The sequence below is a fragment of the Kryptolebias marmoratus genome, linkage group LG1, assembly GCF_001649575.2.
Source record: "Kryptolebias marmoratus isolate JLee-2015 linkage group LG1, ASM164957v2, whole genome shotgun sequence".
Lineage (NCBI taxonomy): Eukaryota > Metazoa > Chordata > Actinopteri > Cyprinodontiformes > Rivulidae > Kryptolebias > Kryptolebias marmoratus.
In genome coordinates this window covers 28729427-28751334 of record NC_051430.1, presented here as the reverse complement: position 1 = coordinate 28751334, position 21908 = coordinate 28729427, and the positions used below count along the sequence as shown (strand labels likewise).

Below are 21908 nucleotides of genomic sequence, written 5' to 3'. Positions count from 1 at the left end.
TGCTAAACGTTAGAAATAATTTCAGTTTTTTTAAAGCTAAGAGAATAAAAAAGTGGCCCTCTAAAGGCCCAGGATGGAAAACCCTCCAATCACAGGGGATTAAAACTCAAAAAGAACCAGAAGATGATGGATTTGTGGTTTGAAAAAATAATGAAATGATCGAATGAGCCACATGCAGAAAGCAGGAAGTGATCTTTCTGCCCTCTCCCATAAAATAATAATAAAAAAAACCTTCAGGAGTGCAGGAACATCCAGCAACAGATGTCCAGGCACAATTCTCGGCTTGGATTTGAAATTTCACAAGAATTGCGTTTGGACAATCAGCAGCTAGAGCTCAACAAAACATTCAGTAAATCAAAAACAAAAAGATAAAAAACTGAAACTTTCACGATGAAATAAGGTTTCGATCAGAGGTGAGATGTTTGGGAGTCTTTCTTCTTGTTTCGGAGTTCACGCGCGGCTCAGAGTGCGCGTCGGCACTCAAACGCATCACCAGGCACGAAACTACAACTAAAATCACCTGAGTGGAGCCAAACGGAGCAATCCCAAACTCCCCAGCGCCATATCCCCAGATCTGCACCTGTTACGACGCATCTGTCTCCTTCATCCCTCCATCAGCCTTCTTCCTCCTCCTCTTCTTCCTCCTCCTCCTCCTGAAAAAAGCTCCCCCCCAAAAAAGAAGCTGCGTCTTTTCCCAAACCTGCAAAAAAACATTTAAAAAATGTAATAATAATGAAAAAGACCTAACGTCCTGCAGGTTTTCCTGCTGCTGCTTTAGTTCCAGAGGAGGGGAGAGGAGGCAGGAGGCTTCAGAGGAGGCAGGAGGCTGGATGCATCCCCGGGCTGGATGCAGGGAGGACGGGGTTCGAGCGGAGGGTCTACCGCCTCTGTCTCCTCCTCCTCCTGCTGCTCCCGCTCCTGCTGCTCCTCCTTCTCCGCCGGGCGGTGCGGAGGCCCTTTTTCTGGGGTTCCTCCGACAATAAGCGCCGGTGCGTCCGTGTCACCGAGAGAGAGGCTCCGGAGTGGGGCCGCTCCGCTCCTGGTACTGAGGTTTGAATAAACACATACACACGCACCGCGGGGGGGAGGGAGGGGGGGATGATAAATGCCCATTGTACCCGGAGGAGGGGGGAGGAGGAGGAGGAGGAGGAGGAGGATAGGAGGAGTAATGAATCTGCACTGAGGGAGAGAGCAGCTGCCAATGAAGGAGAGAAACTCTTAAAGAAACAAGGCGCTCATTTTCTGCTTTTTCTTTATTTCTAATCAGAAATAAAACACTGTTAACACACTCCACACACACACTTTACAGTAACACACACCTCACACACTCCACACACACACGTCTCAGGATGACGTGTTCCTGACACAGTTGGAGCTCGCGGAGACTTCCCTCACTGATGATGTGATGTTTGGAAAACAATAAAAACAACAACAACAATAAACAACAGGGTTCATACAGACACTGCGACCCTGAACGCACCAAAACAACTTTATTAAATCTGCAAACAGGCACCAAAAAGAGCCACTGTTCAGAAAAATCATTTTTAATTTTACTTTTTGAAAATATTTATTTGAAATATATTTATTTTTATTAAGCAATAATTATACTGGAAACTATTTCTTATTTCTAAATTCACCTTTTCTTGACAGCTTAAAACTGCATCAATGAAATTAAAATAAAGACGTGCAAAATTAATTTATTTTACCATAAATAAACCTCATTAAGCATATAAAAAAACACTGAAATGTATTTTATCAGGTATTGCTTTCTATCCCAAATTGCAAAGAATCTTTAAAACGAAAATTAAAAAAAAAAAAAAAAGATTATAAGGAATGACTTTGAGCAGTCAGTATCTTACCTGCAGAAGACAGTGAATCAGTCTGCTGTCTTCTGCAGGTAAGATAATGACTGCTCTTAACTATTACAGACAACCCCAAACACAAAATAAATTATCTGTTTTTGCTTATTTTTTAAACTCTTTATGTGTTTGTTTACCTACAGAAACAGCCGAAGTGACAGAAAAGAGATCCACAGATGGAGAAGTCCAACAGTTTCGACGTGTTGGTACGTATTTCCTCTCAGATTTGTTGAGTAAAGTTTGCAGATAGTTTGAAACCATAAACACAAATCTGTCTTTATGATTCTCCACGACCTGATCCGTGACATTTACTTTTGATTTGTCTTGCTCAATCTATTTTCTTTCTTTTTCCTCTTTTAGCAGCAGATTCACGCTCATATTTCCACCTAAACATCTTTTCTGAGATGCTACGTTTGTCTAAGATGCTACCTACATCCAGCCTGATGTAGTTTAACTACGTGACTCAAACTTCAGCGTGGTTTTTGGACGATTCAGCCAAGTGTTTTGTTTACATTAAGTGTCTTTGAATTTCAGAATTGCACGTTATATCTGAAAAACTAAAAAGAGTAAATGCTTCCAAACTGCACCTCATTCAGAATAACCTTATTTATGTTGGAGTTTGTGTTTTGGAATGAACTTTAATGGGATTGAAGGAGGACTGAAGGGTTCAGGTGAGACGCTGGGAGAATTCAGCCATTCAGGAACGGTCGTCCCTGAAAGCTCCACCTTAAAGGTGGCAGATCTTCTCCACAGTATCTCCCAACCAGGAAGATTTGATTAACGCTGTAATTCCTGCAGTTTAAATTAAGCAAAAGGTCCTGATGTTTAAACACAATTAACACTATTTGTGAAAAATTTCTGTAAAAACGCAACAATTGTCATCAAACTTGCTGTTTTTGCTTCCAGTTGGACACAAATTCTTTTTTTATTTTTGATCAAAATGCCCTAAAGTTGATCGATTTCTGCAGATTAAAGGAACACATTTAATTAATTTAAATCCCCCCCCCACTTTAGAAAGGTGAAAGGTGGGCAATCATGTAACTGACTGTGCTCGTTTGTGAGTCTGTTGGCAAAATATTTTCACGAACCAATGAGCAGATTTCAATGAAACTCTCACTAGACGTACATCTACAGGTGACTAAGTTTTGGAGACAACCCATTTCAAGATGGCTGCTACAGCTAATCAACATTAGCAAACACAAAAATAGCTGTAACTCAGGCAGTTTAATAGATATTGAGGTAAATGTGCCGTGGTAACAGCTGAGAGTAATCTCCAACACATACTCTGAGCGCTAACAGATTGAGAGAGATTTAGCAATATCACATGCGATTGTATGTAAAGTTATTTTCAAGATCTGACCAAAAAGGCTAAAACTTTGTCATTTTTCAAGATAAGATTATCATGGTTGAAAATTCTGCCATGAAAGGCAGAAAAGTGATGAATGAATGAAACGACGACTAACACAAATGGAAATATTGATTCAGGTTTTAAAAAGTGAAAGTCGGTGAGTTTTGTCTGAATTAGCCTCCTCACCACCGCTGGAGTCAGGGTGTGTGTGTTTTGTGCCCCTGCAGACCCCCCATGGTGCAGCTTCTCCTGGCCGGAGAATCGAGGGGGGGGAGATTTGTTGGTTGAGGGTCCCATCCCTGAATAAATTTCAGGTCTTCTCTAAAGGCCTGGGTGTCCAGCCTGCTGCTGACCTCTGACCCCTGCAGAAGAAAAGTTATTGAAGCCGCTCGTGAAGCCTCCTAAAGCGGAGGAGAGGCTGGGAAAGTGGCCTGATGGAGGCAGAGGGTGGTTCAACAGGGTCACAGCACAGAAAGCGGGAGGTTTTTGGAGGGTGGGGGTCCCCATCCTCCCCTCTGCTCATGTCCACAAGTGTGTCCGTGCAGCTATTGTGACTCGGAGCTGCAGCAGGACAGAAGGCCCCCACACAAACTGGGTCTAAACAATGTTTGCCCCCTTTTGTTTCTCGCCTGCCTTTCTTCTTCACCCCTCCATCCCAATCTACAGGCCTCCTTTGTGCTGATTTTCCTCTTTCAGCGGCTCGTCAGCCTCTTTCCGCTGTTTTATATGCTCTTTTCTGGCTTTATTTATTTGTGTGTGTGTGTGTCACCTCCCCCGCAGAAGTCCTCGGTCCCTCTGCAGGCATCCTCTGCAGTGTGAGAATGTAAGGGATGCTTCTCATTAAGGGCAACTAATTGATGTAGAATGTAATTAGTGTGACAATCGGGTGGGGAAATCAATATGTTTTAAGTCAAAAGAGCCACGGCGTTGAGAATAAAATGAGGAGCAGAGTGTGAGGAGAAACGTCTGTTCCAGGGACATGAACCCTCTGTCACAAACAGAAGACGGAGCTTTAAGAGAACAGGGCTTGTTTTGGTTCAGTTTTCAGACTTTATTAGGCCAGAAAAATAAAAGCCGAATGCATATCGCCCTCCGCCTTTCATACCAGAGTTTTAAACTGAAACCATTTTATGCTGAAAAGAGACGAAGGTATAAATTGTACATGACCTCATGCAATGTAGTGAAATTGCATGAGACATGCTACAGCTCTGAGTATATTATGAGGATGAGTCTCAGCTACTACCACACCAGATTTGAGCTCAGCACCTGTAAAGCTGACAGGTTTCTCCAGTTCTGGTTTTGCTTTGATTGCTTTGCTTTCACGGCCGTCGTGAATCAGGTTGACTCCAAAGTTTAATCGGTTGTAGACGTACGTTTAGTGATTAATTTCTGAGGGTTTTGTTAAATCTGTCCAGTGGTTCACGAGATGTTTTGCTAACAGGCGCACAGATAAGGATAAAAGCATCACCACTCTGCCTTCGCCTTCAGCAGCGGAAGATAAAGTAAAAAAAAACAACAAATAACTTCAATGATTCAAGGCTGAAAATATATTTCAGCCTTAAATCCAACATTAAAAATCCTTTGAATGTTAATCTCCTGCAGGGGCTGGAGGAAAGAATTATAGACCTTAAACATAATGTGTGAGTTCTCCTGCAGTCTTTCCTTTCAGATTGAATTTCCTGACGGTCAGTCTCCTCGCTCAGGTCGAAGACTTCAGGGTCCCGCCTTTCATGAAGCACGCAATAAAGAGAAAAACAACAAAAGACGGATTTATACGGAAACACAACTCGACTGCACGTTTATTTTCACCAAACAGCAGAAACACAGGAACGCCTTGTGGTGCTAATCGCTGTAAAATGGTGTCAATAAAATTATAGTTTTTTCCAGCGCCAGTGACTTTTTTCAGCCCTAATCAGATACAATGATCTCCACTTGGCGTCACCATGGCAACCTGACCTCACAGCTAACGAGCATCTGATCGTCGGGAGCTTCTCTCTCTTTGATAAATTCAGTTTAAACTTTTCAGTCAGAGACAAAAGACGAAGAGTTTCAGTTCAATTTCCCTAAAAGTTGAAAAGTCCAGTTTGTGCATCAGTCTTTGCAGCAACAAACCCATCTGGCCCGTCTCCTCTAAGATCAAATACGTCTGAAATAAGTTAAAAGTTCAGCTTCAGCTCCGAGCAGCTGCAGAGTCTTCAGGAGGTGAAGCTGATGGTTCCCTCTGTTTCCTGTGCTGCGCTGCTCGTCTGGCCCCTGCTGGCGAGGAGGCAGACTGGGAGTCCGGCGGGGAGAGCTGGGAGAGGAGGAGGTCCACGCTCTGGACCAGAACCGAGTCCAGAACCTTCTGCTCCTCGGAGGTAAACCTGCTCAGGACGTGACGCTCCACTGACGTTTTCCCTGCTGGCCGGCCAATCCCGACCCGAAGCCTGAGCATCACCTGCAGGAGAGAGGACAGGAAGTTTACTTCTCACAGCCAACAACACGTCCCACAGCTGCAGGCTTTAGTTTCAGCCATTCAATCATAAAATATATCTACATGTTTTCAAGTTTTTACATCGTTTTCCTGTTTAGAGTTTCTTTTTCACGTATTTTCTGATCAAACTTCCAGCTTCTTTCTGTGATGTCATTCTTCATAGATCAAAACTCTTTGGTTCGATCAGGAACAGCGTGCTACGATGTTTAGTATTTGTAGCTTTTATCATTTTTTAAAATTATTTAACTTTAAGTACAAATATTTTACAGACAGAACTACACTGAGATCTCTTTAATTCTTTAAAAACCATCGTTCTTTGAAATCTACTTATTAAGCATACTTCCTCTATTTTTGTTTCCTTATGATCCATTTAGCTTTTAGCTACTGTCTTGATGATTTTAGTTTCTGTTCTGATGTTTTAACTTTAATTCATTCATCAAAAAATTTCAGTCGTTCAGCACTTTCCTGCATTTTTCTCCAATTCTACATTTAAAATGCTTTACTAACTAATGTCAACAGAGGACTAAAGTTCTCTCATCTCTTCTTTTCTTTCAACATTTCAGCAAAAACACTTTATTCTCTGAATAATTTTCAGTTTTATTTCAGAAAAGTACTACAAACAGAAATAAGTCAAACACTGAAGCTTAAATTATAAATCAAGTGACAAACTTAGTTAAAATCAACCTAAAACAGTTTGTAGAGTTTCTTACATCGCTCTGAAGACAGTCCACACACGAGCGGACTCCATTGTGACCTCTGTGAAGAAGAAGATTTGATTAAAACTGTTTGATATCTTTATTTTGTGACACATGCTGTCTTTTGTTCAGTCTTGTTTAATTCCCAGAGAGTTAGAAAAAAAAGGAAACCGAGATTAGAACCTTAGAAAAACACCACAGAGCTCATAAATCTGATGAGAAGAAGTTAAATGTTCTCAAAGAGCTCCAGTTTACTGTATTTATGTGCAATCAAAGTTACTGCCCCCTGCTGGCCACGGGAGAAAGTGCAGGTTTGATTTGCTCGAACGTTAACTGGTGAGGTTTTACTCAAAAACTCACCTGGCGCTTCCTCCATGCTTAATGGACATTTTCCCCAGAGGTTTGTCCAGTTCATCGTGGACCAGCAGGATGTCTTCAGGTTTGATGCCGTATTTATCAGCTGGAAAAGAGGACAGACTTTTAGATCAACAGAATGATGGGCTTGGGGTTCGGGTTACGCCACCTCAAACCTACTTAATGGGCTAAAAATAAAACAACATTTTACTGTAGATGAAAGAGAAGCCAGTTTTCAGATCAGTCACAGTTAGATCTGTGTTGTAGGAACAATGAAAAAACCTCAAACACAAAATGAATCTTTTGACAGGGATGAGCTCACCTGCTTTGGCCACGGACGCTCCGCTGATGTTCATCAGCAGCCTGGGACGGAGCAGCACCACACGAGTGTCCTGGACCTCCGACAGGATGACCTCACCGGCCACGTGGCGGTCACCACGCCAACGGTCGGCCGCGCCGAGCCGGGCAGCGAGCGCGCCGAGCACCGCCATCCCAACGCTGTGTCTGGTCCCCTCCATCCCCGGGTTCCCCAGCCCCACCACCTGACGGACACACAAGGACAGATGTTTAGCTCTGCAGCCGCCGTCGCCGTTTCAGACTGATTATGAAACAAAACATTTACTGTGTGAACGCTGAGTCAGCATCCAGACTGTTGTTTTATTATTCTGTACATTCTCTGCCTGTTATTTTAGCCTTTCAAATATCCAAACGTTCGGCTGATTCAGGAGAAGGGTGCTGTAACTTTTGGTTTTTGCAACTTTTATACTTTTCAAAACTATTTACAAATATTTTCCCCATAGAAATACTTTGAGCTCTCTTCAATCCCTTAAACACATTCTCTTCTCTTTTGACTTTAGTATTCTTATTATTGTTCTGCTACTGTTACTTTTGCTACATTTAACTTTTATCAACTGTTCTGCTAAATTTAGCTTTCAGCTATCGTTATGCTACTTTATGCTTTAAGCTATTGTTTGCAACATTAACCTTCAGCTAACCTTTTGATATTTTTTCTTTTAGCTAGCATTTTACTGCATACTTGCTTTGTTTTTGTCATTTTAAGCTACATTTACCTTTTAGCTACCATTCAGCTACTATTAGATAGCCTTTTGCTCGGTTTAGTTTTTAGTTAATGTGCTACATTTAGCTTTCAGCTAGCCTTCTGCTAGTTTTAGCATTTTGCTCCTTTCAGCTACCAATTGGCTACTTTTAGATTGTAGATAGCCTTTTGCTAGTTATAGATTTACGTACCCTTTTGGTACTTTTAGTTTGAACGAGATTCAGCTGCAGTTTCAGCTTCTTCAGCACTCAGTATTCACTCATCATCTTCACAGAAAATGTCATTTCTCCACTTCTTTGAAACTTAAAGCCTAATGACAAATCTATTTTTCCTGTCTGAATTACAAAAAGAAAGAAAGTTAGTCCTACCAAAGTTAGGTATAAATTTACAATTGTGAATAAATAGAGCAGAACAATAAAAACAGCAGATACGGGATGAACACCACTGTAAGAGCTACAATTTTAACATTGAAAACAGGGTTTTAAATTAGTTTGACTAAAAGAAGATTTTGCCGAAAATAAAAGAGGTAATAATAAACTCAGAAAGTGTTTTCAGATTTGTATTATGGGATAGACAGTTTGACCAAACCTACAACTATTCTTAAATTGATCCATCTCTGGTAGGAGCTCACTGTTGGTATTTATAACGCAGTAAACTACAGAAAACTTTGAATTAAACCAACATCTGCCAGATCAGTGTGCTCCAGGCTGTTTGAGGATCTAAACTCACCAGCTTTCGGCGGCCATAGGAGTGAATCTCCGCTTCAAAGGTCATCGTCGACGGAGCGAACAGCTCGCTCATCAAAACTCTGTTTATGACCCTCGTTAAAACTCGTCGCATTGTGACAAAGTTCAATATCTGATATATAAAACGTGTTAAAAACCGACCCAATTTACTAACAAATGAGTCCTTTTTGATTCGGCTCATAAATCAGAGAGTTTCTTTCAAATAGTTTGTGAAATTTTAACCTAATGGTGACCGCGATCAAAGTTTCAGGTCGATTATATCAAAATGCGCGCTAAACTGCATCTTATGACATGTTCTACTTTTACTTGATTTTATTACCTACGTTTACAAGGCCCGCAAACACAGTTTACTCTCGTAAAACTAAAACATCATGTTATATTTGTAAATATATATTTTTGTGTGTCGCTCCTCCAGCCATGCCCTTCTTTACCCAGTGGTTAACTTCCCAAGACAACACCGGGGTCGGCTTTTACCTCCTCCGTGGAGCCACAGCGCCCCCCGGCGGAGCGGCGGAGAAACTACAATTTACTCAACAGCAAAGTTTAGCATGATTACTTAAAAAAATCTAATGAACAGATCCTAATGAAATTTTCAGGAAATGTTGGAGTTGTCTAAAACTACAAGAGATTAAATTATAGTGGTGATAACAATTCAGTTCACCACCATTTTTTATGATCCAATGGCCTTGGCAGAGATTTGAGGTCTCCGAAAGTGTCTAATTTAAATAGACAGCATTTATTTATTTTTTTACAACATGGATTTGTCCTTTATCTGTTGTGGATATACAAGTTAGAACATATGGAGAATATTGATTATCTGTGTAAATCTGTGTGGCCTGTCTATGAAGAATGAGGCCATGCAAACACATTAATCTTTAATTACAAAGACACATTGGATCTGTGTGATCATCAAGTATGAAGAGGTTCCTTCATCATCATCGTAAACTACAGTGGAAAACAGATTTTATCAGGCCGTCTGATAACATCTGTGCCTCCTGTCAAAAGAAAAACAGGTTACACAAACAGAAACTACAGGGTGGGACAGATTATTTCTGGGAGAACTGCCTTGACAAGACGTTAAGTCATTTTTATTCTAGATTTTTTTTTTTAATGAACTAAAATCACATTTTAATGATGTAGGAACAAAAAAGTGATTAGTTCAACAACACAAATTAAACAAACTGATTATTGGGGAAGACTTTAATCAGCTTTTTAACTGTTTGACTTAATTCAACAAGTATAAATAAGCCTGTTAAAACACCCTGTAATATTTTTAGATACATATGAGTGTTTGGTCTGTAAACACCCCAAACATCCAGCAGAAGGCACTAAAAGCCCAACATGTTCACAGACAATTCACCTCCTGCTGATGTACTCATGTAAAAAAAGATGAAACATGAAGTATTTAAACTTTTATTTAATAAAAGCTGAGACTTCTTAAACCTTTAGGTGCTGAGATTCATCACATGTCAGATTTCAGGCAATGCTTTGCTTTAAAAAAAAAAAGAGTGTTAAGAATAAACTGGGACAAACTTAAACAAATTAATAAATCTTTATTGATCTTTCCAGGCCGTTTATTGGGATGAAGTCTGTAAGGAACGATGAGTGTTGAAACAGCAATAATTAAAGGACAGAGCCGACTGATAACTAACAACCTTATCAGTCTGTTTCTCTCAATTTTTATCTTATCTGCTTTTATTCTTTGACAGCACCTGAGATCAAGGTTGTTGGAAAGGATCATTTTCATTTTTCTCTTTTGCCACCGTTAGTCGAAGCCTGAATATTCGACCTGAAGTCTGATCATAAACTCAAACTACAGGTTCTGCTCTGTTTTCTTTCTGATTTTTTTTTTAATTTTTCTGCTGTTAGATCATCTTTGGTGGAGACTGAAAATGACTCAAGCTGGACAATTTCCCACAATTATCATAGCATCCTTAAAAAGCTCAAATCGAGCATTAAAAACTAATAAACACATGTTATATGTTTCTTTGTTTTTGATGCTGTATAAAATAAAAGTACATGACTAAACAGAGTCGACTTGTCACTAAAGTATCCTTCAGATTAGTCGAGTCTTTACTCCTCCAGTAAAACTTTCATACAAATCTGTGTTTTAGTAGTCCTGTAAGCAAACTTCAAAATAAAAGTTTAAATAATTAAAAAGAGGAAAACAAATCAAAGTAGTTTGCAGGTAGCAGTGAAATATTAGATTAAATAAATACAATAAATGCAAAATGCTTATATTACATGACCAGAAGGTGAAAAACAAGAAGAAGAATTTATTAAAAGAAGAAAAACTGCATTTTCTGCTAAATGCAGTGAGCTTTGCTGAAATCTGTAGAAGAAGCCGAAACTGAGCTCTTAAAGCTAAAATAAGCTAAACAGAAGCAGAACACAAGCTAAAAGCTAAAAGTAGCAGAACGGAGCCAGTTTGCAGAAGCAGGTTTCAAACAGAACAATGTTTTTGAAGATCTCAGTGCATTTCAATCAGTGAAACATTTGTAAATAAAGGTAAATAATTTGAAAAGTATAAAAGTTACAAAACTCAAAAGTCCCATTCACTGTAAGAGAACATTTTGACATATGAATGGAAACAACAGCACAACAACGAGTGTCAAACTGATCAGACAAACAAAAAGATTTTTACATTTATTCTGAAATCCAGATGTATTTTGCAGCAGAAAGCTCTGATTTAAGCAGCTGCAGAAATCAAAGAGTTTATTGTGATATTTAGGAACAAAAGGTTCCTTCAAACCATAAGAGTCCTGGGTGAGAACCTCAGAGATGTTTGTTGCAGGAGATGCACATTTATCTGCATTTATTATTCAGTCCATGAATACATTTACAAAAAGTCTCAGTGAAACAGATCAAAGGAGCTCATTTTGGGAACATGAAATCCAGAACATCGGCTCTTCTTCCTGCGTCAGTTTATTGGTCGGAGTCGGATCACACACGGTAAAAGTGCACATCTGCTTTATGATTCAGCCATAAAGCAGCTATATAAACCTAAAAACAGAAGGTGGACTCACCGGAGAGCGACGGGACTGGAACGGTGAGTTCTGCTGAGCTTCTTTCACATTCACTCGATCAAACATGTTTATTATCCCCAGAAACACAAAAACCAGAACCTGCTGTACTAATTTCTACACCGGACATCATTTTTACAGCTTTAATTTTTATTATGCAAAGAGTAAAAATTTTATCAGATGTCTCAAAGAAAAATCTGTTGTCTTTGTATTTTTAATGCCATGTTTATCTAATTTCATCTTATAGATATATTTGTGAGACATTAATAAATCACCATTAACCCGATTCAGTGTGCACTCTGAGACATCGTCTATAATTCACCAAACAAGGACTGAACGAAAATAAAGGCAAAAATAATTAATAACATGATGAGAAGATGTGAAGATAAACCTGATGAGTAAAAAACTACAAAAATGCTTTAGTTCAGAAAGTTTAGTTTTGAAAGATACCGACACTTTTATCTCCACCATATCAGTATTATCTGACATTCTGTGGTTTACAGAAGGCTCAGAATCCAACTTGATGAATAAGAAAAATCTTACAATTTGTGCTTCTTGCAGATGAAGCTGTTTGTGTTGCTGCTGCCGGCCCTGCTGGCTCTCTCCTCGGCCTCCCTGCAGGAAATTGTAAAGAAGAGCGTCCAGCATCGAAAAGGTAAACGTGTTTTTGGTTTGAATCGTGCTGAAACTTGTTGACATGAAGCAACGGGAAAAGGACTCAACTAAAACTCAGAATGCAGGCGGGTGAAACAAACTAAAACTGAATGAATTAAGGAATTCTGGGTAGAAGTGATGATGAGCGGGGAAGGGAGGAGTTTGAGATTTTGTTTCATACTTTATGATTTTTTAACCACATTTTCTTTTTCTCTTCAATGCAGTTTCATGGCTGGATCCGGCGTTGGAGGACCGGGTCCCTGAATCAAGAGGTAACAAAGTTGTGTCCTCTCCTCTGACTCCCGCGGACCTGGAGCAGCAGCAGGATCTGCCTTCGTCCTTCCTCTTCGGTGACAACGTGAACCTGGAGTGGCTGACCTGGGACGGCTCTCTGCCCAATGGAGCTGTTTCCATCTACAACGGCTACACGGAGCGCACTGACTACGTCTGCAAGTACAAGTGTGAGGCGGGCTTCTACAACCCCAGCCTGGGCCCGTACTGCAGATACCCTTATGGAGAACGAGAGTACTACGCCCCTGAGTTCGAGATCCTGACCAACAAGGACAACTTTGAGTTTCTGGAGTGGAAAGAAGACTCCTACGGTTCCGTACCAAAGCATTCAGTCAAGACCTGCGCAGGCGTTGACATCTATGTTGGGAAGAACAAGTATGGTCTTGGAAAGGTTGTTTCTCAGTTCGAGGCTTTCTTCTTGCCCTGGGAGGGTGATGAGTACTGGTACAAGAGTTACCAGGTCTTGACTATCAACAGAGATGTCTACAGCCAGCACATCACTGATGTCAAGTACGCCATTGACGAGGTCGCCATCTTTCAGTATCCTCCCGAAACCATGCGCATCTCCGGAGTCACCAACAACGAGTGCCAGGCCATCGTGAAGACAGTCACCATCTCCAAGACCTCAGAGGTGGAGACCACCTGGAACATCGGCCGAGCCACCATGCTAGGCATCACAGGCAGCATCACAGCTAAGATCCCCTTCATCGGCTCCGGAGGCATTGAGCTGGGCGTCGAGAAGACGCTGCAGTTCTCCAGAGGAACCACGGTCGTGGAGTCCATCAGCCACTCTGTGTCCGTGGAGCTCACGGTCCCACCAAACCACACCTGCAGGGTCCGCATGGAGGGACGCAAAATCAAAGCCGACATCCCCTACACGGCGAAGCTCAGCAGAACATACCGCAACGGGGAGACCCAGTGGACCTCCATCTCTGGAACATACGATGGAGTCCAGATCGGAGAAGTCCGGGCCGTGGTGGACCGCTGCGAACCTGTGGCTGATGCTAAACCCTGCCCTTAAAGGACTGAAGATGATCATTTTAAAAAGCTGTGATCATAATGTGTCAGAACTCAAATAATGCCATGTACATGTTTGGCAAATAAAAGTTTTTTTCTGGGCTGGTGTCTGAAAAAAACTCTACATATTAAAATAAAGTTAAAACTGAACTGCTTTAGTCTTTTGTACTTTTTATTTGCACATGATACATATTTATTTATCCATTATTCCATACAAGTATTTGAGGTGCAAGTTAGCCTGGGGACACATGAAATTTAAAGTTTTTAGTTGAGACATTAATAATTATTTTAAAACTGAAATAATAAACATAATAAATTATTTGTTATTATCACAAAATAAAGAATGTGATAAAAAATACAGTAGAAGGTTGTGTTTACTTCAGTTATACTCGAATATTTGAACAAATGTTCCCACATTTCATTCAAAACCCTCAGAGTTTATTACACCACCTTAACCCTCATGTCATACAATGAGTTGCATAAGTATCCACTCCCCTTTGTCTTTTTTCTGTTTTGTTGTTTTAGATTTTCAGCTTTATTCTAAGTTTTGAATCTACACAAATCCCTCAGATAAATGAAGTTAAATTAGAAAAAAAATGTGTTTAAATGACACATAAACATGAAAAGTGGTGTGTGCATACAGTGTGTATTCAACCCTTTGCTTTAAAGCCCCAACCTTTCTCTTTCAGAAGCCACATCATTAGTTATATAGGATCCATCTGTGAACAGTCTGAGTGTCAAATCATCTCAGTTTATCTTCACTGCTTCTGAAAGACCCCAGGAAGTAGTAAAGAATCAAGAAAGAGACATTATCAAGACAGAGGAACTCTCCACACAGGTCAGCGATAAAGCTGCGGAGAAGTACAAAAAATAAAAAATACCACAAACTCTGAACATCTCATGAAGCTCAAATAAATCCATTATCAGGAAATGGAAAGATGGAGCCACCACAGCACCAACAAAATGTACAGACCAGGTCAGGAGGGCATTAATCAGAGAAACACCCAGGAGGACAAAGAGAACCCTGATGGAGCTGCAGATCTTCTGCAGAGATGAGAGGATCCGTCCACAGGAACACGACCGGCTGCACAGAGCTGAGCTTCATGGAAGAACAACAGGAAAAAGACATGATCAAAGAAAAGAAAAAAGGCAGACTGATGGAAACATTGGTGACTCCCCAAGCATGTAGAAAACAGTCTCATCTCATTCTGAGAACATCGTCCCTTCAGTGACGCATGGTGGTGGCAGCATCATGATGCTGGGATGTTTTTCCATCAGCAGAGACTGAGAAACTGGTCATTGCTGAAGGAAAGATTGATGGAGCAAAATACAGAGAAATTCATGAAGGAAACCTCTTTCATAAATTTCACGTTGGGTCATAGTTCCACCTACCAGCAGGACAATGAGCCTAAACACACTGCTGAAGAAACACTTCAATGGTTTAACCCCTTCGTCCCTATTTTGGATTGATCTTGTTGGCAGAAGTGCTGCTACCCCCGGCACAGGGGCCGCTAGTGATGCAGGAGTTAAACAGAACCTGCTGAAGGTCCTGGAATGAAATATAATCTTTGGCTGTAAATCATGCTGAATAAACCCATTGAGTGAATTTAAAACAGTATGAACTAAAGCTAAATAATATTGCGTTCTATGAAAGCACTGAGGGCGAAGACAGGACAGTTTTAGTGCGACTTGCTCAGCATTTTCTCACACAGCGTCCTCATTCAGAGCCGAAGAAATGAATTGATAACTGTCTGACTCAAGGACGCTCACAGATTATCAATGATAGGATTGTGCAGAGAGAACAATGTCCTTCTCTTTTAATCTTGTCTGTTGGTGTCGTTACACAAGTCTGCCCTAATCAATGACCTGCTGTTACCGGAGATCTGATCTGATGTGTTCCCTGTCTGAGCTTATCTGACCGTGCGGTATCTTGTCGTCAGTGGCAGAAGAGCTCAGCAGCACTTTGGATCGTGCAATCTTCCAATGCCCAGCAGATACAGAACATAAAATCCTGGCAAATTTATTTATGAAGCACTTTAAGCCGCACTGATGGCTTTCTGAGAAGGGCTCAATAAAAATGATCCCGGTATCAGCAGCAGCACGAGTTGTCTTGTTAACGACCCAGAAGCTGCCGACGGAAGGATTTTAGTTCAAGGACGGCAGCATTCAGAAGGTTTCACCTGCACTGGACCTCGTTCAGGGTCATCTTATTAACACATTCAGATAACAGATAAAAGAAAAGGAAAAATGCTGATTCATTGACAGAAAGAGGATCTATTGGTTCTCCTTTATCAGTGGATTTTGATCCTGCTGACACTTTTTATTACCACAAAAAAAAACTGAAAAAAGAGAAAATCTTCAGAAAGAGTTTTGTTCTTGAGCCTTGTAAATTGATGCAAAAGTGAACTGAAGCTGTTCTGGCAGCATGTGACAAAAGATCTTTTAAAACTCATTAATGTTCAACTAGAATAAATATTTAATGAGGCTGTATAAAAAATATAAGGAACGTTGTTTTAAAATGTTTGTAGAAGTAATTTTTGAACAATTTTCTGCAAAGTCTGAGTTCTCAGTTCAATGCCTAAGAAGTGATAATATCTAAAACAGATGTAACAGAACTGGCATCATTATGGGGACTGCCAGCTCCTGTTAGCAAACTGAAGAAAATACAAAAGTTTTTCAAAAGCGATTAAATAATGCAAGGGGCACATCTCTATCAGACAGATCAGAGTGTAAACTTTAGGTCAGCCGGGTGAGAAGCTGCAGCTTCTTAGAGGTTTATTGGGGCAATAATTCTGATGGGAGTTCTTAAAGTTCAGCAGAACAGCAGGCAGCCTCACTGCAGCAGGAACCCGTCAAGGTAAAATAATAATTATTCTCCTGATTAACAACATGCTGATATATATATATATATATATATATATATATATATATATATATATATATATATTACTTTGTAAGGCATTCAGTAATGAGTTTTAATTGCCTAAGATTTACCATGTATGGAATTATTTTATTGTAATATGTTTATTTTATATATAACTTGGCTTTAATCATCTTAACTTGAGAGGTAAAATGATATGAAATATAAAAAGGTGTTTTACCAGGTGTTAAAGACAGAATGCTGAACTGTTAATGAGCAATAATGGCAGCAATTTTACACACCATGAGTGAATTTACTGCCCCCTAGAGGCAGCTGCGGGAACTGAATCTAACTTTTTTTTGTGCAGCCTGTAAATTTAAACAGAAAAAAAGACTTTCAAATATTGCAAAAGTTAATGAGAGACAAATACTTTTTAAAATCCAAGTGATAATAAAAATGTTTAGAGACAATAAACTAACTAGCCATTTGTGGGAACAACTTTACTGTTAAATAATTTACACAGGCAGACCTATACATTTTATAATTATAAAAGCACAAAACCAAAACCATTACATAAGCAAATTTTATTAGGTATATTTGTTTATATAAAACAATTTATATTGTGTGGTTGATCAGTGTTTTATTGGATTTGTCAGAAAACTAATTACTTTTTAGGGAAACCAAATCACAAAAAAACAGTACTAAAAATTAGCCTAAAAGTTACTATAATATGCAGCAGAAAAATAAATCATTGGAGTTTGCATGTTATGCATTTTATGGGTATTTGCATCTTTTTTTCTGATGGTGGTTTGTCAGTTCTGTTTTCTCTGTGTGTCCAGATGAGGTGCTGTGTTGCTGTTGTCCTGGTGGTTCTGCAGCTCTGCAGTCCGACGTGGCAGTCCGACTCGCTGCTGCAGCGTGGCCAAGAAAAAACAGGTAGTGAGTCTGAGTCGCATCTCAGTTTGATGTTGATCGGCATCTCCATTCCTGCAGAGAAACTCCAATATGCAGAATACAGATTGTAGAATTTGGTTTTATTTATTTATTTGGAGGGCATTAATTGGCTGCAATATTATGGCAAATACTGAAATGATACAAGAACCCATCAGTATCTTCCTAGAATTTAAAGTGTGACAGTGCTTTTATTGGTGTGAATGCTTTTATTGGTCTCTGAAATGTAAATATGTAAATAATCAGTGCCATACCTTCTGATGTAGTCAGAACAATTTGTTTAGAGAATCAGAGAGAAATTCACACGAGGGACATAATTAGTTCAAAAGGGGATTATTCACTATCCAATACAGTTCAAGCTCTAATTTTTCAGCAAACATTGCATTAGATATTTTTACATCTCTTTTTTGGATGGGTAAGTTATTAAGTTTCTTATCTGAACAGCCTTTGAGTTTACACATAGCCCTAACATAACCCGTCACTGATCAGGAGCTGGTTTTGGCTCTCTAACCAAAAAATGTTTCTTTGTTTAATTCAACTCAGACAGACATCTTCTTATACCTGCAAAGGAAAAGGCACTTTATCTCTGTTTAGTATTCAGTCATTTTTTTTTACTCTTTGTTTTGGGATCAAACTGGTGTCATAAATGATCACCAGCAGGATACATAAATCAGCTGAGACGCAGCATTGCATGGAAGATTTAAAGGTGTGGAAGTATCATTCTCGGTCAGTAACTCACCAAAACACTGAGCTCAATGTACTAAACCAGGGGTGGGCAATCTTGGTCCTCGATGGCCATCACCCTGCATGTTTTACTTGTTTCTCTGCTCAAACACCTGATTCAGTGGTTAAATGACCTCTTCATATTCTGGAGAAGCCTGCTAATCACCCATTGATTCAGATCAGGTGTGTTGGAGCAGAGAAACAAGGAAAACATGCAGGATGGTGCATGTAGATATGTGTCTCCTTTTTTGTTTCATTCCTACTTTCTTTTTTCCATACTTAACAAGTCATGGAAAACACTAAAAGTAGTAAATGCCATACTTTCTAACACTAAAAAGGAGGACAGGCATAGAAACACACCGTAAAGTATTGTGTCTGGCCACGACGTGTTCACATATGAACAACTGTGTGATGAATAATTGATGAGCTGCAAAATGTTTGTTTAACTGCTGGAGCATGAGTTGTTTTAATTGACTAAAATCTGTTCTTGAATGGGCCCTTTGCTAAGTAGATGGATTATCCAAGAGAATTTCTTCCTGATTCTCCAAACTGAGATCACTCTGACTGCTGCTGATTGCAGATAAGAACCTGATCATCATATCATCATCATAACTACAACCCCATTTAAACTGTTCACCTAATATTCTTTGAATCTGGCTGACTTGTACCAGATTATACATTAGGGTTGTGTTTCAACAGGAGTCATTTCATTTCCAACATCAAGATCTACTGTATACATAAAAATAACACAGATATAACTTTATTTGAATCACTTACCTTGGTTGTAAACCAACACCTACTTGTTTGTCTTCGTGCCTAGAGCCATGGCTTAATCCTGCACTTGAAAATGTGGTTCCCTCCACTGAAGTCTCCAACCCTCCACAAATCAGAGAGCTACCTGAAACCGCGACAAAATCCCACTCTGACCCCATATTTGGTGAACACGTCAACCTAAAGTGGGTCACGTGGAATGGCTCCCTTCCAAACGGAGCTGTTGCCATCTTCAACGGTTACACCGAACGCACCGACTATGTATGCAAAGTCAACTGTGAGGCGGGCTTCTACACCCCCAGTAAAGGGAACTTCTGCCAGTACCCCTACGCCGATAAAGAATATGCATCCTCCAAGTTTGAAGTGCTGGTCAACGTGGACCACTTTGAGTTCCTGATGTGGGTTGAAGATTCATATGGGTCTGTTCCTCAGTATGCCATCAAAACCTGCCCCAAGTCAGACATCTATGTGGGTAAGAACAAGTATGGACTTGGCAAAGTGGTGACCCGACATGAAGCTTTCTTCCTCCCCTGGGAGGGTGATGAGTACTGGTATAAGAAGTACCAGGTCCTTGCCATCAACAGAGACAGCTACAGCCAACACATCTCTCATGTGAAGTACGCCGTCGACCAGATGAAGCTGTTCCACCATCCTCCAGAGGCCCTGAAGCTCACTAAGGTCACCAATCTGGAGTGCCGAAATGTGGCGAAGACTGTGACGCTGGAGAAGACCACCGCTGTGGAAAAGACCTGGGACATTGGTAGGGAGACCCGTAATGGTTCTGTGTCCACCATGAATGCCAAAGTACCCATTCTTGGACCGGGGGATGTGGACTTCACCAAGGAGCAGACAGTGACCTTCTCAGAGGGAACCACCATGAAGGAGTCCATTAGTCATACAGTGTCTGTAGAGCTGATGGTTCCACCAAACCACTCCTGTTCCGTGAGGATGGACGGCAGGAAGATGACGGCCAACATCCCGTTTACTGGTCGGCTGAGCCGGACAAACCATAACGGAGACACCCACTGGACATACATCACCGGCACCTACGACGGTGTGAATGTCGGGGAGATCAACGCTGTGGTGGAGAGATGCCAGCCAGTGCTTGATGCTCCTCCCTGCCCCCCATCTCAGTGATCCGTTCATTGAATTTACAGCTAAAGGGTTAACTCTGCTTGTAAAATAATAAAAACAACAAAAAACATCATGAGTTTGATTTCTTTGTCTACATTTAACAAAATATTTTTTGGCCCAACATGACTCATTAATCCATTAAAGATTAAGCATTTCCCTCACTAACTTTCCAGGTGCTTGTTGTAATTTTATGCAATTAAATTTACCTAAGCAACATTTTCGAATTACTGTCACTGTCGTGGGAGGATGTGCTTTACTTCTATCACCAGTCAAAATGATATTTTTGGAAACCAAAAACCTAAGAATGCACTATGCCAGAGTTGCATTTCATCAGCCATTTAAATATCACAAATGGTCAAATAATCCTACACAGAAGAGACTCGTTATCATTTGGCCTCAGTCATTGGATTTGAACACTGTTAGCTCTTGGTAGTTGTGATATTTTCTGGACTTTCCAAAGCAGGTGAAACCATCACCACCTTGGATCGAGCTGGGCCTATTTGGAGCACACTGGTACACTGGCTTGGCACACAAAAGCGCTTTGGGGTCCTTGGACTAGATAAAGCGCTATATAAGTGCAAGCCATTTACACATTGGCTGGTGGATGGAGGATGGAGCAGGGAACGACACATTAGAAGGTGTGGGGGTCTTGATGTCTCATTGCTGTTCATGAGAGCTGAGGGTATAGGCTTCAAAAGATGTGATACAGGTAAATAGACACAAGAGTGGACTAAAGTCAGTGGGTACTTTTGAAATAGACTGAAATTGAGACTGGGGCCCGGGCGTGGAGCTCGACTGAAGATGCAGTTGCTGCTGGGACCTCATGTTCTCAATGACTTGTTTGAGGTTTGAGTTTCAAAACATGTCTCTAAGATCACACTGAAAAGGAGAAGTGAAAACAACAAAGGAGGAACTGAGGCTTTTTGAGCGCCACCTCGGAACTCAGCATATTTTTTTCTCAACTTCCAGTAACAACCCAAGTATTTCTGGAGAGTAGAAGCATCAGAAGTGAGCACATTTGGACAGAAAGTCTTGAGATAACCTCAGCTTCTCTCATAAACCTGAGAGAACAGCTGTGTCCTCACAGCCACATGTGATCTCCTAAACTCCACAGGCAACAAGTGCACTGGGTCTGACCCCTCTGTTAAATGTGTTGACAGGCCAAGACGGCAGACTCAGAGGCAGTTTAGGAGAAACTAAAAACTGATTCAATAAAAATAAACTGGGGTTGAGGTAGTAACAACGAAAATATACAAATAAAGCAGGGCAGGTAAACAGGGCAACAACAGTGAACAAGATCTGAAGGTAGCTGAGAAACCAAAGGCTAGATATACTCTGGGAAGGCTGTTGTGGAAAAATAAGATTCACTGATATGGTCTCTGAGATGTCCTCATTAGTTGTAACAGAATTGCCAAGAACAGAGCATGTATGCTCGGTTTTATATAAATCATATCGTTCATATCACTGCCTTTCTGTAAAAAGTAGCATCTTACTGTGACTGCTGGTGACTAGTTGGTGAACAGCATTCATGAAGGTCTACAAAATGTCTCAAAATGTTCACGGATGTTCTTAATTTCTTCATGTCAGTCGCAGAGACTCACTTGAATTTTGAAAACGTTCAAAACATCTGTGAAACAAGTTTCCTCTCTAAATAGCCAAAGAGTTGTCATCAGTGTCTCAAATCCTTCTCAGGAGCACTAGAGTTGCATGGATGCTTCATGCATGCATCTCTTCTGATAATTAATCCCTCCAATAATTAAAAATCTGGTCCAAATCCACCTATCTTCATTTCTAAAGTGTGCTCCAGCAGATCAAATTATCAACATGGCAGCAGCTGCCGAGGTAGGAAAAAAGTGTTGGTGGAGGTGGGCAGCAGATGAATGTACAGGATTTTCTCACAAGTTTGAGTCAATTTTGAGTCTTCAACTTATTTCTCTTAATCTCTTTAAAGG

General features: G+C 40.4%; 3 protein-coding genes across 4 annotated transcripts; 2 read left to right on the top strand and 1 right to left on the bottom strand.

Annotated features, from left to right (window-relative positions):
• Window positions 1-4976: 4976 nt before the first annotated feature.
• Window positions 4977-8974, bottom strand: ptrh1 (peptidyl-tRNA hydrolase 1 homolog). The gene is made up of 5 exons (XM_017427803.2): window positions 8516-8974; window positions 7052-7271; window positions 6736-6835; window positions 6391-6436; window positions 4977-5644 (listed from the first exon to the last, which is right to left on the bottom strand). The coding sequence occupies exons 1-5, from the start codon at window positions 8711-8713 to the stop codon at window positions 5378-5380; spliced, it is 831 nt and encodes a 276-aa protein (XP_017283292.1). The 5' UTR covers window positions 8714-8974; the 3' UTR covers window positions 4977-5377.
• A 2567-nt stretch (window positions 8975-11541) lies between these two features.
• On the top strand, window positions 11542-13671 carry LOC108242759 (natterin-3-like). The gene is made up of 3 exons (XM_017427786.2): window positions 11542-11581; window positions 12117-12210; window positions 12434-13671. The coding sequence occupies exons 2-3, from the start codon at window positions 12117-12119 to the stop codon at window positions 13519-13521; spliced, it is 1182 nt and encodes a 393-aa protein (XP_017283275.1). The 5' UTR covers window positions 11542-11581; the 3' UTR covers window positions 13522-13671.
• Window positions 13672-16330: 2659 nt separating this feature from the next.
• On the top strand, window positions 16331-20027 carry LOC108242761 (natterin-3-like). 2 transcript variants are annotated; one of them, XM_025008477.2, is made up of 3 exons: window positions 16331-16374; window positions 17217-17313; window positions 18872-20027. In XM_025008477.2, the coding sequence occupies exons 2-3, from the start codon at window positions 17217-17219 to the stop codon at window positions 19957-19959; spliced, it is 1185 nt and encodes a 394-aa protein (XP_024864245.1). In that variant the 5' UTR covers window positions 16331-16374; the 3' UTR covers window positions 19960-20027. The 2 variants fall into 2 exon arrangements, with proteins under 2 accessions (XP_024864245.1, XP_017283277.2); XM_017427788.3 differs by lacking the exon at window positions 16331-16374 and having other exon boundaries at window positions 17005-17313.
• The last annotated feature ends 1881 nt before the right edge of the window (window positions 20028-21908 follow it).

Coding starts and splice junctions, on each gene's coding strand:
- ptrh1 (XM_017427803.2), bottom strand. CDS start 8,713: ATGAGCCGAATCAAAAAGGACTCATTTGTTAGTAAATTGGGTCGGTTT. Junction 7,272..8,515: donor CCTATGGCCGCCGAAAGCTG/GTGAGTTTAGAT, acceptor TGTGTCCGTCAG/GTGGTGGGGCTGGGGAACCC. Junction 6,836..7,051: donor AGCGTCCGTGGCCAAAGCAG/GTGAGCTCATCC, acceptor CCTCTTTTCCAG/CTGATAAATACGGCATCAAA.
- LOC108242761 (XM_017427788.3), top strand. CDS start 17,145: ATGCATTTTATGGGTATTTGCATCTTTTTTTCTGATGGTGGTTTGTCA. Junction 17,314..18,871: donor GCGTGGCCAAGAAAAAACAG/GTAGTGAGTCTG, acceptor CTTCGTGCCTAG/AGCCATGGCTTAATCCTGCA.
- LOC108242759 (XM_017427786.2), top strand. CDS start 12,117: ATGAAGCTGTTTGTGTTGCTGCTGCCGGCCCTGCTGGCTCTCTCCTCG. Junction 12,211..12,433: donor GAGCGTCCAGCATCGAAAAG/GTAAACGTGTTT, acceptor TCTTCAATGCAG/TTTCATGGCTGGATCCGGCG.